Source organism: Dermacentor albipictus, chromosome 1 (assembly GCF_038994185.2).
Source record: "Dermacentor albipictus isolate Rhodes 1998 colony chromosome 1, USDA_Dalb.pri_finalv2, whole genome shotgun sequence".
NCBI classification, from domain to species: Eukaryota; Metazoa; Arthropoda; class Arachnida; order Ixodida; family Ixodidae; genus Dermacentor; species Dermacentor albipictus.
Window position 1 is genome coordinate 508,547,016 of NC_091821.1, and position 15,150 is coordinate 508,562,165.

The 15,150-nt window shown below is 45.0% G+C and overlaps 1 protein-coding gene across 1 annotated transcript in view; it reads right to left on the reverse strand.

Moving 5' to 3' along the window:
* The window catches only part of LOC135907594 (uncharacterized), a 258,333-nt gene that overhangs the window by 78,460 nt on the left and 164,723 nt on the right, over positions 1 to 15,150 (reverse strand). The window contains exon 8 of the mRNA XM_065439279.2: positions 11,790 to 11,999. Coding sequence (XP_065295351.1) covers positions 11,790 to 11,999 — 210 coding nt within the window. The remainder of the gene's footprint in view (positions 1 to 11,789; positions 12,000 to 15,150) is intronic.

The window sequence follows — 15,150 nt, forward strand, 5'->3', positions numbered from 1 at the left end:
GTAATCTGAGCCAGAAACTATGCGGATAGCTTTTTTTTGCAAAAGTAGTAGTTGGTTTAGATGCACGCGAGCCGCAGTTCCCCACACAAGATGGCAGTAGCTTATTTGAGAGTGAAATAATGAATGATATATTAATTTTTTAACTTTCACGGGAAAGAAGTCGCGACCTCGTGAAAGAGCTCCTACAGATTTCGACAAGCTTAAAGAAAGATGACGGAAGTGATCAGTCCATTTAAGATGTTCGTCAAATATTACGCCAAGATTTATTTATATTTACTTGCGATTTCGATAGCGTAGTCTCCAATAAGCAGTGGGATTGATATGGTTACTTTCCGATTTATCGAACGAAAAATAACCGCCTTTGTTTTATTATGATTAATCTTTAAACTATTTACATGTGACCAGTTATGGAGGCTTTCCAATATGACGTTTGCTTCAAAGAGGAGTTCATTCGATGAGTTTCCAGATAAAAATAAACTAGTGTCGTCGGCATATATTATAAATTCCGCCTTCTTGGAAATATGAACGAGATCGTTTATATATACGTTAAAGACGAACGGACCTAAGATACTGCCCTGCGGTACTCCGCATCTTATATACTCAAAACTGGAGGTACAACCATCAACACATACGAATTGCTGCCGTTTTTCAAGATATGGCTTTATCAACTTAAGCGGATTGCCTCTTATACCGTATGCATAAAGTTTATCTATAAGAATGTTATGATTAATGCAGTCAAATGCTTTTCTGAAATCGACAAAAGTGCCTAATGTTAGAAGTTTATTTTCAATGTTTTGCAAAATTAGTTCTTTTTGTTTAAGTAGCGCAGATTCCGTAGATAAGCCTTGTCTAAAACCAAATTGGGAATCTGTAAAAAGGCGATTATCGTTAAATTAAATTTCCAAACGCTTAAGCAAAATTTTTTCTAGTGGTTTCGAGAAAATTGGCAGAATCGATATTGGCCGATAGTTGCCCATGTCTTGTGTCGTCCCAGATTTATGGATAACAATCACTTTGGCTAGTTTTAGTCTGTCTGGGAAGGCAGATGAAGATATCGACAGGTTAAATATATACGATGCCTCATCGTATGCACATGCCTCATCTAGTTGCGAATATTTGCTACGGTATGTATTTGTCCTGAGACAACCAGCTCAACATTCAATGAGAAAGGCGGTTCCCTTCATGCTATCGTACAGACTTTCCCTTCTACTTTCTTCCTTCTCGTTCTTGTGAATCTCCATGGTCTTGATGGTGTCCATTCTTTGCGTCCAATTTGCTGTCTCCATTTCTCCCACTTTCTTTCCGATAACTCCTGGTTGTCTATTTACCCTTTCAATTACCCTGTAGCTGGTTGCCAACATCCTTGACCTCTTACTCCATTCTGCGTCCACGCTTTTCAGGTACAGCTACGCGTGCACTTTAGCCGCCCATTTATTTTAATCCATGTTCCTAGTTTGAGTCTACCCTTCTGTGACTTCAAACGATGTCCAACCCACGCCAACCTGCACTGCCGCATTTGCGGTTTTACCGTGGTCCAATCTTTGGTTATGTTCCAGGTACAACAAGATATCAAATTTAAAGCCCGGAATAATATTTGCGCCCGTGAGCTCTGGCACCATTAATCACTTCCAGCTACCACGCACCACCTCACATTTATTGTGGTCCAAAAGTGCTCTATGTTTCATTATTGTAGCATTGTGCTTCGCTTTTATTTTCAGATTATCTGGGCGGGTGCTTGAGAAAGTCTTTCCTTCAGTAATGTATACGCCACGGTACTTACAGTCCTTGACCACAGATATGACTTGCTGTTTATTTGACACCGAGTAATTACGCGCTTCTTCATTAAAGATCCTAATTCCCGATTTCCTTGTGCTAAAGTTAAGGCCAATATGGGTCGCTGCGTAGCCATACACATTCCCAAGTTTCTGCAAATCCCTTGGATTGTCCGCTAGTAGCACTGTGTCGTCTGCCTATATGAGTCCGGGTTCTCCTTGTTGCACAATTTGTCTATTACGCATGTAAGCTAAATGAAACTCTAATTCACTGCTTTCAAGTCGTCTTTCTATGCCCTTAACATAACGCCTGAACAACAATGGGAGAGATGACATCCTTGCTTCAGCCCTTAGTGAATTTCCATCGCTTCACTACGTTTTGGTCCTTCCCATAAATTTGTACTCGGTTGTGTCACATATCTCCCTGAGCAGCTCCACAAATTGTCCTCTATGCTTCGTCCTTAAAAATATCCCATACAAATTCACTGCATACGTATAGTCGCACACTCGTTTACTATTTAGAAATGCTATCCATGGAGGTCTATTCCAAGCTGCTGAAACCTCTATGCACTGAGGTAGTGTAATCATATTATCCTCTAAGCGTTTGCCTGCTCTGAACCCATTCTGTAGTCATCATCATCATCATCAGCCTGGCTACGCCCACTGCAGGGCAAAGGCCTCTACCATATTTCTCCAACAACCCCGGTCATGTACTAATTGTGGCCATGCCGTCCCTGCAAACTTCTTAATCTCATCCGCCCACCTAACTTTCTGCCGCCCCCTGCTACGCTTCCCTACCCTTGGGATCCAGTGCGTAACCCTTAATGACCATCGGTTATCTTCCCTCCTCATTACATGTCCTGCCCGTGCCCATTTCTTTTTCTTGATTTCAACTAAGATGTCATTAACTCGCGTTTGTTCCCTGACCCAATCTGCTCTTTTCTTATCCCTTAACGTTACACCTATCATTCTTCGTTCCATAGCTCGTTGCGTCGTCCTCAATTTGAGTAGAACCCTTTTCGTAAGCCTCCAGGTTTTTGCCCCGTAGGTGAGTACTGGTAAGACACAGCTATTATACACTTTTCTCTTGAGGGATAATGGCAACCTGCTGTTCATGATCTGAGAATGCCTGCCAAACGCACCCCAGCCCATTCTTATTCTTCTGATTATTTCCGTCTCATGATCCGGATCCGCAGTCACCACCTGCCCTAAGTAGACGTATTCCCTTACGACTTCCAGTGCCTCGCTGCCTATTGTAAATTGCTGTTCTCTTCCGAGACTGTTAAACATTACTTTAGTTTTCTGCAGATTAATTTTAGACCCAGTCTTCTGCTTTGCCTCTCGAGGTCAGTGAGCATGCATTGCAGTTGGTCCCCTGAGTTACTAAGCAAGGCAATATCATCAGCGAATCGCAAGTTACTAAGGTATTATCCATAAACTTTTATCCCCATTTCTTCCCAATCCAGGTCTCTGAATACCTCCTGTAAACACGCTGTGAATAGCATTGGAGATATCGTATCTCCCTGCCTGACGCCTTTCTTTATTGGTATTTTGTTGCTTTCTTTATGGAGGACTACGGTGGCAGTGGAGCCGCTATAGATATCTTTCAGCATTTTTATGTACGGCTCGTCTACACCCTGATTCCGTAATGCCTCCATGACTGCTGAGGTTTCCACAGAATCAAATGCGTTATCGTAATCAATGAAAGCTATATATAAGGGTTGGTTATATTCCGCACATTTCTCTATAACCTGATTGATAGTGTGAATATGGTCTATTGTTGAGTAGCCTTTACGGAATCCTGCCTGGTCCTTTGGTTGACAGAAGCCTAAGTTGTTCCTGATTCTATTTGCGATTACCTTAGTAAATACTTTGTAGCAACAGACAGCAAGCTGATTGGTCTATAATTTTTCAAGTCTTTGGCGTCCCCTTTCTTATGGATTAGGATTATGTTAGCGTTTTTCCAAGATTCCGGTACGCTCGACGTTATGAGGCATTGCGTATACAGAGTGGCCAGTTTCTCTAGAACAATCTGCCCACCATAATTCAACAAATCTGCTGTTACCTGATCCTCCCCAGCTGCCTTCCCCCTTTACATATCTCCCAAGGCTTTCTTTACTTCTTCCGGCGTTACCTGTGGGATTTCAAATTCCTCTAGACTATTTTCTCTTCCACTTTTGTCGTGAGTGCCACTGGTACAGTATAAATCTCTATAGAACTCCTCAGCCACTTGAACTATCTCATCCATATTAGTAATGATATTGCCAGCTTTGTCTCTTAACGCATACATCTGATTCTTGCCAATTCCTAGTTTCTTCTTCACTGTTTTTAGGCTTCCTCCGTTCCTGAGAGCATGTTCAATTCTATCCATATTATACTTCCTTATGTCAGCTGTCTTACGCTTGTTGATTAACTTCGAATGTTCGGCCAGTTCTATTCTAGCTGTAGGGTTAGAGGCTTTCATACATTGACGTTTCGCGATGAGATCTTTCGTCTCCTGCGATAGTTTACTGGTATCCTGTCTAACGGAGTTATTACCGACTTCTCTTGCACACTCCTTAATGATGCCCACAAGATTGTCATTCATTGCTTCAACACTACTGTCCTCTTCTTGAGTTAAAGCCGAATACCTGTTCTGTAGCTTGATCTGGAATTCCTCTATTTTCCCTCTTACCGCTAACTTATTGATCGGCTTCTTATGTACCAGTTTCTTCCGTTCCCTTCTCAGGTCTAGGCTAATTCGAGTTCTTACCATCCTGTGGTCACTGCAGCGCACCTTGCCGAGGACGTCCACATCTTGTATGATGCCAGGGTTAGCGCAGAGTATGAAGTCTACTTCATTTCTAGTCTCGCCATTCGGGCTCCTCCACGTCCACTTTCGGCTATCCCGCTTGCGGAAGAAGGTATACATTATCCTCATATTATTCTGCTCCGCAAACTCTACTAATAACTCTCCCCTGATATTCCTAGTGCCTATGCCATATTCCCCCCCACTGCCTTGTCTCCAGCCTGCTTCTTGCCTACCTTGGCATTAAAGTCGCCCATTAGTATAGTGTATTTGGTTTTCACTCTACCCATCGCCGATCCCACGTCTTCATAGAAGCTTTCGACTTCCTGGTCATCATGACTGGATATAGGGGCGTGGACTTGTACAATCTTCATTTTGTACCTCTTATTAAGTTTCACAACAAGACCTGCCACCCTCTCGTTAATGCTGTAGAATTCCTGTATGTTACCACCTATATTCTTATTATTCAGGAATCCGACGCCTAGTTCTCTTCTCTCCGCTAAGCCCCGGGTAGCACAGGACGTGCCCGCTTTTTAGCACCGTATATGCTTCTTTTGGCCGCCTAACTTCACTGAGCCCTATTATATCCCATTTACTGCCCTCTAATTCCTCCAATAGCACTGCTAGACTCGCTTCACTAGATAACATTCTAGCGTTAAACGTTGCCAGGTTCATATTCCAATGGCGACCTGTCCGGAGCCAGTGATTCTTAGCACCCTCTGCTGCGTCGCAGGTCTGACCGCCGCCGTGGTCAGTTGCTTTACAGCTGCTGGGGACTGAGGGCCGGGGTTTTATTTTGTTGTTCATATAGCAGGTTGTGGCCAAGTACTGCACCAGGGTGGCCAATCCTGCTCTGGTGAGGGAGTGCGTTACCGGTTCTGGTCACCGGGATCAGGACACACTCCAGGCCTGTTTATGCAACTTTATCAACACGCGGATTTTTTTTTAATCTGGTGGAAAATTGCCGGCTCTGGGATTCGAACCATGGACCTCTTGCACGCAAGGCGGGTGTTCTACCTCTACGCCTCCGCTGCAACACCATTCTGTAGTATACAGTTCTAATTGTACGTTTTGAATTGCCATTCGACACGCGTTTATCACAGGCGTTTATGCAACTGGCCCGCATGAGCTAGTTCTATTCTTATCACCTTGGCCTTTGTAGATGACGTTCATCCTGCTTTCAAGCCATCTAACTAGACATTTCTTCATTTTAATCACTTGCTTACTGGCAATAATAAGCAATGCCTTGCGCTCTAGACACAAGTTGTTGATTAGCTCTATGGGAATTTCATAGGGTCCTGCGGTGATGTTATTATGAACATTTGCTTCAGCTTTTCTCCAGTAAAAGTTTCTACGTCAAAGTTTGATCTATCGGGATTTTGTGTTGTTGCTAGAACTGTTTGGGTGTGAACAACGCTTTCTTTTGTGGCCTTGTTATCCCTAATAGCGCCTCTGATACACCGCAGCGCATGGCGATGTTATTGTCTTCATCCCATATAGCCGCTTGCGAATTTTTATTTGGATCTACGAGTGCTTTTGCAAGGTTCCAGAATATTCTTGGTGCGCCTTTGTCTCGCTCGCTAATGTTGTACACTCAGCGTTCACTTGCACATTTAATTTTCCCTCACACGAGCTCACTGGCCATCCTTTGCTTTCCTCGGTATTGGTTCAATCTAAGGAACACCCCTTATTCGTGTAATCTCAACTTTTTGGTTTCTGGATGATCCCTAAATGCCTGCTTACGTTCTTTTATAGCTTGCTTCAATTCCTTGTTCCACAACTTGCATGGTGTGCTCTTTCCAATCCAACTAATTTTCTTGACGTGTCTGTCTTATCGTCTGCATAACGTCTACGAGTTCTTTATATTCCTTGACCGCTGTAGCAAATGCCTCGATTTTCTTCTCAATGTTATTGCGATGTCTATCATTTGCTTTTCATTCGTTTTAGAATTACTCATGGTATTTGTTCGTTCTTTTCGTTAGTATATCTCCCACATTTTAAGGCTGAACGTTTATTAAGGCTACACAGGCTATCTTTTTCACGTTCATCTGTCGTCATTTCGTATAGCCGTTCCTTCACTGTTTCGGTAACAAGGGCGTAAGCGATACATGACTGCCTATTTCCGTATTGGCACGTTACCTGTCCACGACACTGCTCCCCGTGAAATATTATAACGTACTGTTCATAGCACAGAGCTCGCACTAGAGAACCATTGTAATCAGTATACCCGTCTAAATTCTCCATGTGCACATTCATATCATCCACTAATGTCCCGTGACCCGATTTTTCAACTTATTTATATCTCTTCCAATTAAAAAATCAATTAATTATTTTTATCTCCGCTATCGCTAAATGGCCAAAGGCAAGCTACTCCAAGCCACGCCTTTCGACCTTCCCATATCACCCTAATCAATAAATCATCCTTCATATCTCTTTTAATTTTCGCCACTTCTACCTCGCCTAATTAGCATGCCTATGCCTCCGCATTTCCTTGAATGAGTTAAGGCAAGGCGCAAAGACCAAGACTGAAGAAAGAGACAAACGTCGACACCGGTCCTGTCGTTTGTGTCCTTCTTCAGTGCTTGTCTTTTGCGCCTTACCATTACTAATTCAAGCTTGAATGAACTAGCCCAAGCAAAGTTTACTTTAGCATATTTCGTCTACATTGGGCCCTTTCTTTCAGCAGGCACCGGTCCTGTCGTTTGCGTCCTTCTTCAGTCCTGGTCTTTTGAGCCTTGCTTTACTCATTCAAGTATGAACCAACTAGCCCAAGCAAGAGTTTTACTTGAGCATTTCCTTGACCCAGTCATTCTGTTGCACCTCTCCCATCAAAAATTGTCAATAGCAGGTGGCTGCTTCAGCTATCGTAGATGTGTTTCGGTCAAGGCATAGACGCTAACAGGTTCGTCATTCTGCTGCGTTTGAATTTCCAACCATCTCTCCTGCTTGCCACCACCCTGCATGTTTATGTCCCAAATTTTACCATCGCCATTCTTACCCTAGCTCTGTGCGTCTTTTCCTAACTACTTGTGTTCCAATTCAGCCTTTTGCTGGTGTTTCGCTACAGCCATTACTCAATCGACCTTCCTGATTTCCTGGCGTCGGCATAAAAGGGCTACTGCAAGGGCCACGAATCGGCGTCGAACCGGTGTTGTTACGCTATCGCAAAAATGTATGCCATGACGCACTAAAGCGCCTGCGTGGCCTGCTCAGTGGACTTCTCGGTTGATATCTATGACTGTAAAATTTATTGCCGTAGATAGCGTCCAAATTTCTCTGCCTTTCAGCCTCTGGCATCGCACACACTGCAATTTGCGCTTCCTTTGAAACATTCCGCAGGTCGGTGACGCATTTCGCTATTTGCTACACGATCGCTGTTCCCCGTCCTTGCAGTACGACACTCACTCTGCCCATTATCCCCAGTAGGTGCTTCTTCTCCACTGTGTCCCACATGTGTTGCTTGGCTTTTGCCATCACTTCTTTAATTGGTTTCCGCGGAAGCACGCTAAATTGGCCTCCTCGACTGCACTTACTCCTCTCTATTGTCACCAGTTCTACTTTTCGCATGTTTGCATTACCACCAAAGCCAACTCGACGCTTTTATTTCTCTCTCGCCGGCGCCGAAAGCTGCGCCTCAGACCACGATACGCTCCCCCTGTCACAATCTCACCCTTCACTTTTTTTATTTCCGTGGGCGGCATTTCGTTGATAGGCCCTTCGTGACCTTCACTCAAGTGTCCGCCCCTGCTTTCCGGCCATGGTGGTTTCGGCTTCCTTTCCTGCTCTCGCTTCGGTGCCAGTCCTGTTCGCCGTGCTCGAATTGAAGCGTTCACCACACGTTTGCAAATTGGCGGTCTTCAGCTGTATTTATACGTTGGCTAGATTAACTTCTCCCACTACTTGCCGCTTCTGTTCGCTCTTTAGTTTCTTTTCTAGCTTTCCTACCCGCTTAGCTAGCCTGTCCTTCTGCTGCTCTGGACGGTCTACACGTGACCCTAGCACACATATGGTGCAGATAACCACAGTGCCCCGTTAGCTTCGCGTACTGACTGAAACCGCGCGCATCTTCCAACGTGTAGGAACGCTCGCACTCAGAATGTCTGTTCTGTAGGAACGCTCGCACCTTGTCTGTTTTCATTTTTTTAAATGTTTCAATTTTTTTCTTATAGGTGTAGTGAGAAATACGGGCGCCAGCAGAAGATGAAGACAAGAAAGACAATTGCTCGATTCATTTTACACTTTATACCACCAGTGCTGGTAATGATTGTTTTTTTTAAACATCGCACGCAATTTGTGTGTCGTGTATTATTGCTTCATGTATAATATACGGAATATCATCATCATCATGAGCCCGGTTGCACCCACTGCAGGGCACAAAAAAAAAAGGCCTCTCTCATGCCCCGTTCACACTGAGACATTCGGCGTCTGGAGCGGCGCCCAGTTCGGCGGAACCCAGTTCGGCGGCGGCGAGATCCGTCGGAAAAGCCCCTTCCGCGCCGATCGCTCCCGTACCGATTTTTGCGGCAGCTGCCGCCGGATTGCCTCGCCGCCGCGCGGCGCTGACCAATCGGGGAGCGCGAAACAGAACTTCCAAAGATGGCGGCCGAGTCTCACGTCATGTCGCAGTCATCAAAGTCCGCCGCGACATCCACATCTGAAATGCTTATCGAACTGGTGCGCAACCACCCAGTCCTCTACGATAAGCGCCACTTGAAGCACAAAGACAACGTGCTGAAGGACGACTTGTGGCACAAGATCGGTCGCGAGATTGGTGGGCGAACCCACCAACGCCGCTGCCGCCGTCTCTTTGGCGAAGGCTTCTGCGCGTCATGCATCGCCAGAAAGGTGTTTGCCAACAGGCCGAGCAGTACTGCCTCTTCTTGCTCGGGGTTCATCATTGTCTTTCCAAGCAATGGTGGAGACGCGCAACATAAACACACGAACTCGACGCGAGCGGCGACAACTGCGCAATTTCGAGCCGCGCGAACATCCGGGATATACCGCGCTTGATTGGAGGTTAGCATTTTATGGGGCAGATGGCGCTGTATGTCTTTCCGGCGGCGCGGTCCGCAAGCAGTGTGAACTACGCGATTTTCGGCGGCAGGAGAATTCCATTCGCTGTAGACGCCGGTTTCCTCAGTGTGAACGTACCATCATACTTCTCCAACTACCTCGGTCATACCTGCCGTTAATTTTTTTTAATAATGGTGGGCACTTTGTAACTCCTGTATTAATGCTTCATTCATTATAAATGTTATGCTATATCTGCGGATAATTATTGTTTTTTTAAACATGGGTCGCACCTTGTAACTACAGTAATAATTCTTCATTCATTAAACATGTTACACCTTGTGTGCTGTTAATGATTATCTTTCTTATCATGGCGTGCACTTAGCAACTCCTCTATTATTGCTTCATTACTTATAGATGTTATATGATAGTTGCTGTTAATTAGTGTTTATTAATTCATGGCGGAGACATTGTAACTACTGTACTAATGATTCCTTCTTTACAAATCTTATACCATGCATGCCGGTATTATTTTTTTATACAAAGTGCACTTTGTAACTACTGTATTATTGCTTCATTCATTTTACATTTTGTACCATATCTGCTGTTAATGGCTGTTTTGTTTTAAACCTGGCGCGTACTTTGTGACTTCTGTACTAAAGTTTCATTCATTATACATGTTATACCATGTGTGCTATTAATGATTGTTCTTTATCATGACGCGCACTTGATAACGAGTGTATAATTGCTTCATTCATTACAGTTGTTATATCAAGTGCTGTTAATTATTGTTTCTTATCTTGAGGCACTTCTGTATTAATACTTCATTCATTACAGATGTGATACCGTATGTGCTGGTAATGATTGTATTTAATAATGGCGCGCCCTTTGTAACTTCTGTAATAATGTTTCGTTCAATCTGGATGTTATACCACATGTGCTGTAATTTATTGTTTATTTATTCATGGTGCGCACTTTGCAACGACTTTTCTAATGCTTTATTCAATACACATGCTAAGCCATCTGCTGTTAATCATTGTTCTTTATCTTGTGGTGCACATTGTACCTCATGTAATAATGATTTACTCAATATAGATGTGATACCATATGTGCTGTTTATGATTGTGCTTTCATAATGGCGCATACTTTCGAACTTTTGTATTATTGCTTCACTCATTATAGATGTTATACCATATGTGATGTTAATTATTGTTTTTTTATTCTTTGCACGCACTTTGTAACTCGTGTCATAATGCTTCATTCATAATAGAAGTATATACTGTCTGTTGTTAACAATTGTTTTTTATACATTGTGCGCACATTGTAACTCCAGTATTATTGCTTCATTTATTATAGATGTTATACGATATGTGCTGTTAATTATTCTTTTTTTTTCATAGCGTACGCTATGTAACGACTGTATTATGGCTTCATTCATTTTACATTTTATATCAAATGTGCTGTTAATGATTGTATTTTAAACATGGAGCGCATTTTGCAACTCCTCTACTAATGTTTCATACATTATACATGTTATACCATGTGCGCTATTAATGATTGTTCTTTATCATGGCGCGCACTTGCTAACTCCTGTATTATTGCTTCATTCATTAGAATTGTTATAAGAAGTGCTGTTAATTATTGTTTTTTATCTTGATGCGCACTTTGTACCTCCTGTATTAATACTTCATTCATTATAGATAAGATAACATATGTACTGGTAATAATTCTTTAAAATAATGGCGCGCCCTTTGTAACTTCTGTAATAATGTTTCATTCAATCTGGATGTTACACCAGATGTGATGTTATTTATTGTTTGTTTGTTCATGGTGTGGACTACGTAACTCTCATTTCTAAAGCTTCGTTCATTATACGATTTCTACCACAATTGCTGTTAATGATTGTTTGTTTAAACTAGGCGCGCACTTTGCAACTGCTTCACTAATGATTAATTCCTTATACATGTTATACCATGTGATGGTACTGATTGTTTCTAATCTTGGCGCGTACTATGTTCCTCCTCTGTTAATGCTTCGTTCACTATAGATGTTATAAAATATGTGCTGGTAATTATTGCTTTTTAATCATGAGACCGCTCGTGCTCAAAGCACGAAGACCGGTGAAATGCGTACGCTACCTCTCGTTCCCACAGTGGATGTACGGTCGCAGAATTCCTTCCTGCGATTGCCGAAAACTCAGTGATGCGAACAGTACTCGCCTCCTCGTGTCCTCCAATAGTGACGATGACGCTAAGGCGGGACCACTTGTTCCGAGCCCGTAGCTCGGCCAAGTGGCTCAGTCCGACGCTTTTCTCCAGAGCGGGCACCAGGGTTGCCAGGCCTTCGTTGCGCGGCACGAAGTACGAGTACACCAGGCGGCCGCAGTAGGGCGCAGCGATGTGCGCCACGGTGAAGTTCCTCGCCGCGCTCTGGCAGGGTGAGAGAGCCGAGTGGGGATTGGCGCAATATTTCATGATCAGTTAAACGACGCAAAGCAGTCAACAGCTTTCAAATTCGGCTTGCTCGGGGCTGAACGGAAAGGGAAACTCCAGCAGGGTAGATTTTGGGCTAATTGATATCTTCAAATAAAAAAAGTTAAAGTAGGCGCAACACCGGAAGAAAGACGTGGGCAACGCATTCACTCACTTACAAATGTTAGCGCTCAGGTTGTCCTTCTTCCATCCCGCGTGTTTCGCGCTAGGTTATCTTAGTTGGAGAGAGAAAACGGTACGCTCTCATTCAAAAATCGAAAAATAGCATGTATTTAAAGTTATTTTGGGTAGAACGCTAATCAGTGGCAATGGAAATGTCTGTGTGCTTTTGCTTAATTTTCATTATTTAATTTCAGTTGGTTGTGTCGCGTAGGGGAGTAGTTGCCGATGAATTAATATATCCATCACTCTTGCAGTACTTGCATTGTAGTAGCCTACTCGACTTGTTAATTGTTTTAGACTACTGGAAAACAGAATCCCAGCTTTCGCCGTTTCGCTGCCATGCTTTTTTTTTTCGTAAATGCTGTTGTTACACCTGAGCACAATAATTACGTTACCATATTATTATGGTGCGACGAGAACGACAAAGACGATGATCACCAAAAAGACAAACGAGACGACGTAGTGGGACTACCCTTACGTTCCGCCAAACTGGTTGTACCAACCATATCTTTTGCAGCGTAAACACGGCCTCATTTAACCTTATATCTGAGCCCGTTAAGTTTTTGGTGGAGGTGCTGGGCATTGCACAAGACGGAACTGCGCAGCGGGCTTGTCCTCAGCCGTCATGCCATGCTGACAGACGACCAGTCCGCTGGGTTAAGCACGAAATCAGCACCCGGCGCACCTGGGCCGTCAACATCCGCGGCACCGCAACCGTCAGTCATCTTGACCCATCCGCGCGACCCCGGCACCTTCTCTGGTAACGTCAACGACAAAGTCGACTTCGAAGAATGGCTTGGCATACACGAACGCGTCGCTGCGCACACCCGATAGGACCCGACAGTCCCGCTCACCAATGTCTTCTACCTCCACGGACCAGCACGCACCTCATATGACACACACGAAGAAGAGTTGACCAGCTCGGAACTATGCAAGCAACAACTGCACGGCCTCTCTGGTCGCAAGTGCGTGGCTCCTAAAGACCTATTCTTGTCAGGTTCAGACAGCTACTGAGTCTTACGTTGCGTACATCCTTGACGTCCCAGCTCTTTCCCGCCGCGTCGATGCCAGTATGCCCGAGGCTGACAAAGGCACATTCTGAAAGGCACCGCCGATGATTCGTTTCATTTGCTCGTTTTTAAACATTGCTCGACGGTAGACGACATTACCCGTGAGTGCAGACGTTTCGAAGACGCAAAGAGCCGTCGCATTGCTGGGTACTTCATGCGGCTCTCCAACAATGCCGCTAAGTTGCCGTGCGAATACGCTCATTCGGCGCTTCAATCGTCCACTACAGATAGCGTTGTCGGAATTATGTTGCGTAAAATTTTGGCTGCGTCGTCATCTTCTTTCATGCGCCCTTCTGAGGAAACGCAAGCGACGACCTCCCTCATCCACGAAGTTGTCCGCGAAGAACTGGCCAAAGCAGGAATTCAACCTGTATGCTTCGTAACACGCCCACCTGTTAGCCCTGCCCCTCTTCATCGACCTCCACCGACGTTTCGACGCTATCAAAATACAGTTCAATGGCCAGCACCAGACGACAAGGCCATATGCTTCCATTGTAGCGGCGTGGGGCGTATTTCTCGCTATTGACGTTATCGTCAGCCCTCGTTTTCCCGCTCCACGTTCTCCTGCCGCAATAATGACAACCAGCGCCTACAATTTGAAGCTCCAAATGACCCAACATACCATGACCACGGCCCTTCTGTGTCCATCCGATGCTCGAGCCATTCACTGCCGCCGCGCTGTCGTCGGTCCCGCTCGCCACTGCCCCATCGTTTTTCATCCCTTCACCCTCTGTATGCTCATCCCCGAAAAACTGACGGATACAGCTCTCAGAGATGACGCTGCATTGAACTCTCAACCTGCAAATCTTCTCCTAATATTGCCGACAGATGAGAACCTAATTGCCATGGAAGTTGATGCCCTACCAGTCACTACGCTGATCGGCACCGGCTCACACATCTCGTTCATGAGCGCTGATCTCTGGAAGCGGCACAAGAACGTGCGCGCTCCTGTGGAGTCCCGCGTCGTGCGAGTCGCTGATGGTGAAACTGCCGCTGTGCTGGGAATGTGTGTAGCTGGTGTCAGCGTCGCCGGTCACCACACACCTGTATTGTTCCTAGTACATGACCATTGTCGTCATTAGTGATCCTTGGCCTTAATTTTTTATCTGCCCAATAAGCTACAATGGACTGCTAGGCAGGTGTAGCCAAACTTGGTTTCCCTGATGTTACCGAACTTACCGACACCGTAGCGATCCAGCTCTGTTGCGCCGACTTTCTTGGCCGATCTCCGCAAGCCTGTATCACTGGTGTGCCCAACCCCTGTGTACTGGATGGTGACTATGTTGTCACTCCTTGTGTCAGTGCCTTACTTTCACACAGCACGTCGTTTCCTCACACCGTAGTGACCGTATCGGCTAAGAAAACTTACCTTCCGCTCCTGAATTTGGGCTTCTGCCCTCAGATACTCCCCAAAGGGGTCTCTCTCACCAGACTGTCGCCATCGCACGGGCACGACCTTTCTCCTGTCTCGCCTCTTCCGTCTTCCTCCAACTTTTGCGTTACCTGCAATTCTGATTCCACCACGTCGCCTACAGCGCACGACAACATAACCAAGATGATAACCCTGGATCTTACCCCCACACAAACCGACGATCTTCTTCATCTGCTCGCATGTTATTCCCACATTTTTGACCTTGACGGTCGGCCTTTGGGACATACCTGCCTAATTCAGCATCGCATGTATACCGGCGATGCACCGCCTATTCACAGACGGCCCTATCGCGTGTCACACGCCCAGCGCCGAGTAGTACAACAGGAGGTTAATAAGATGCTTACCAAGGGCATTATTGAGCCATCGTCAAGCCTGGGGGCTTCTCCCGTTGTCTTGGTAAACAATGAGAACAACACCTCGCGAT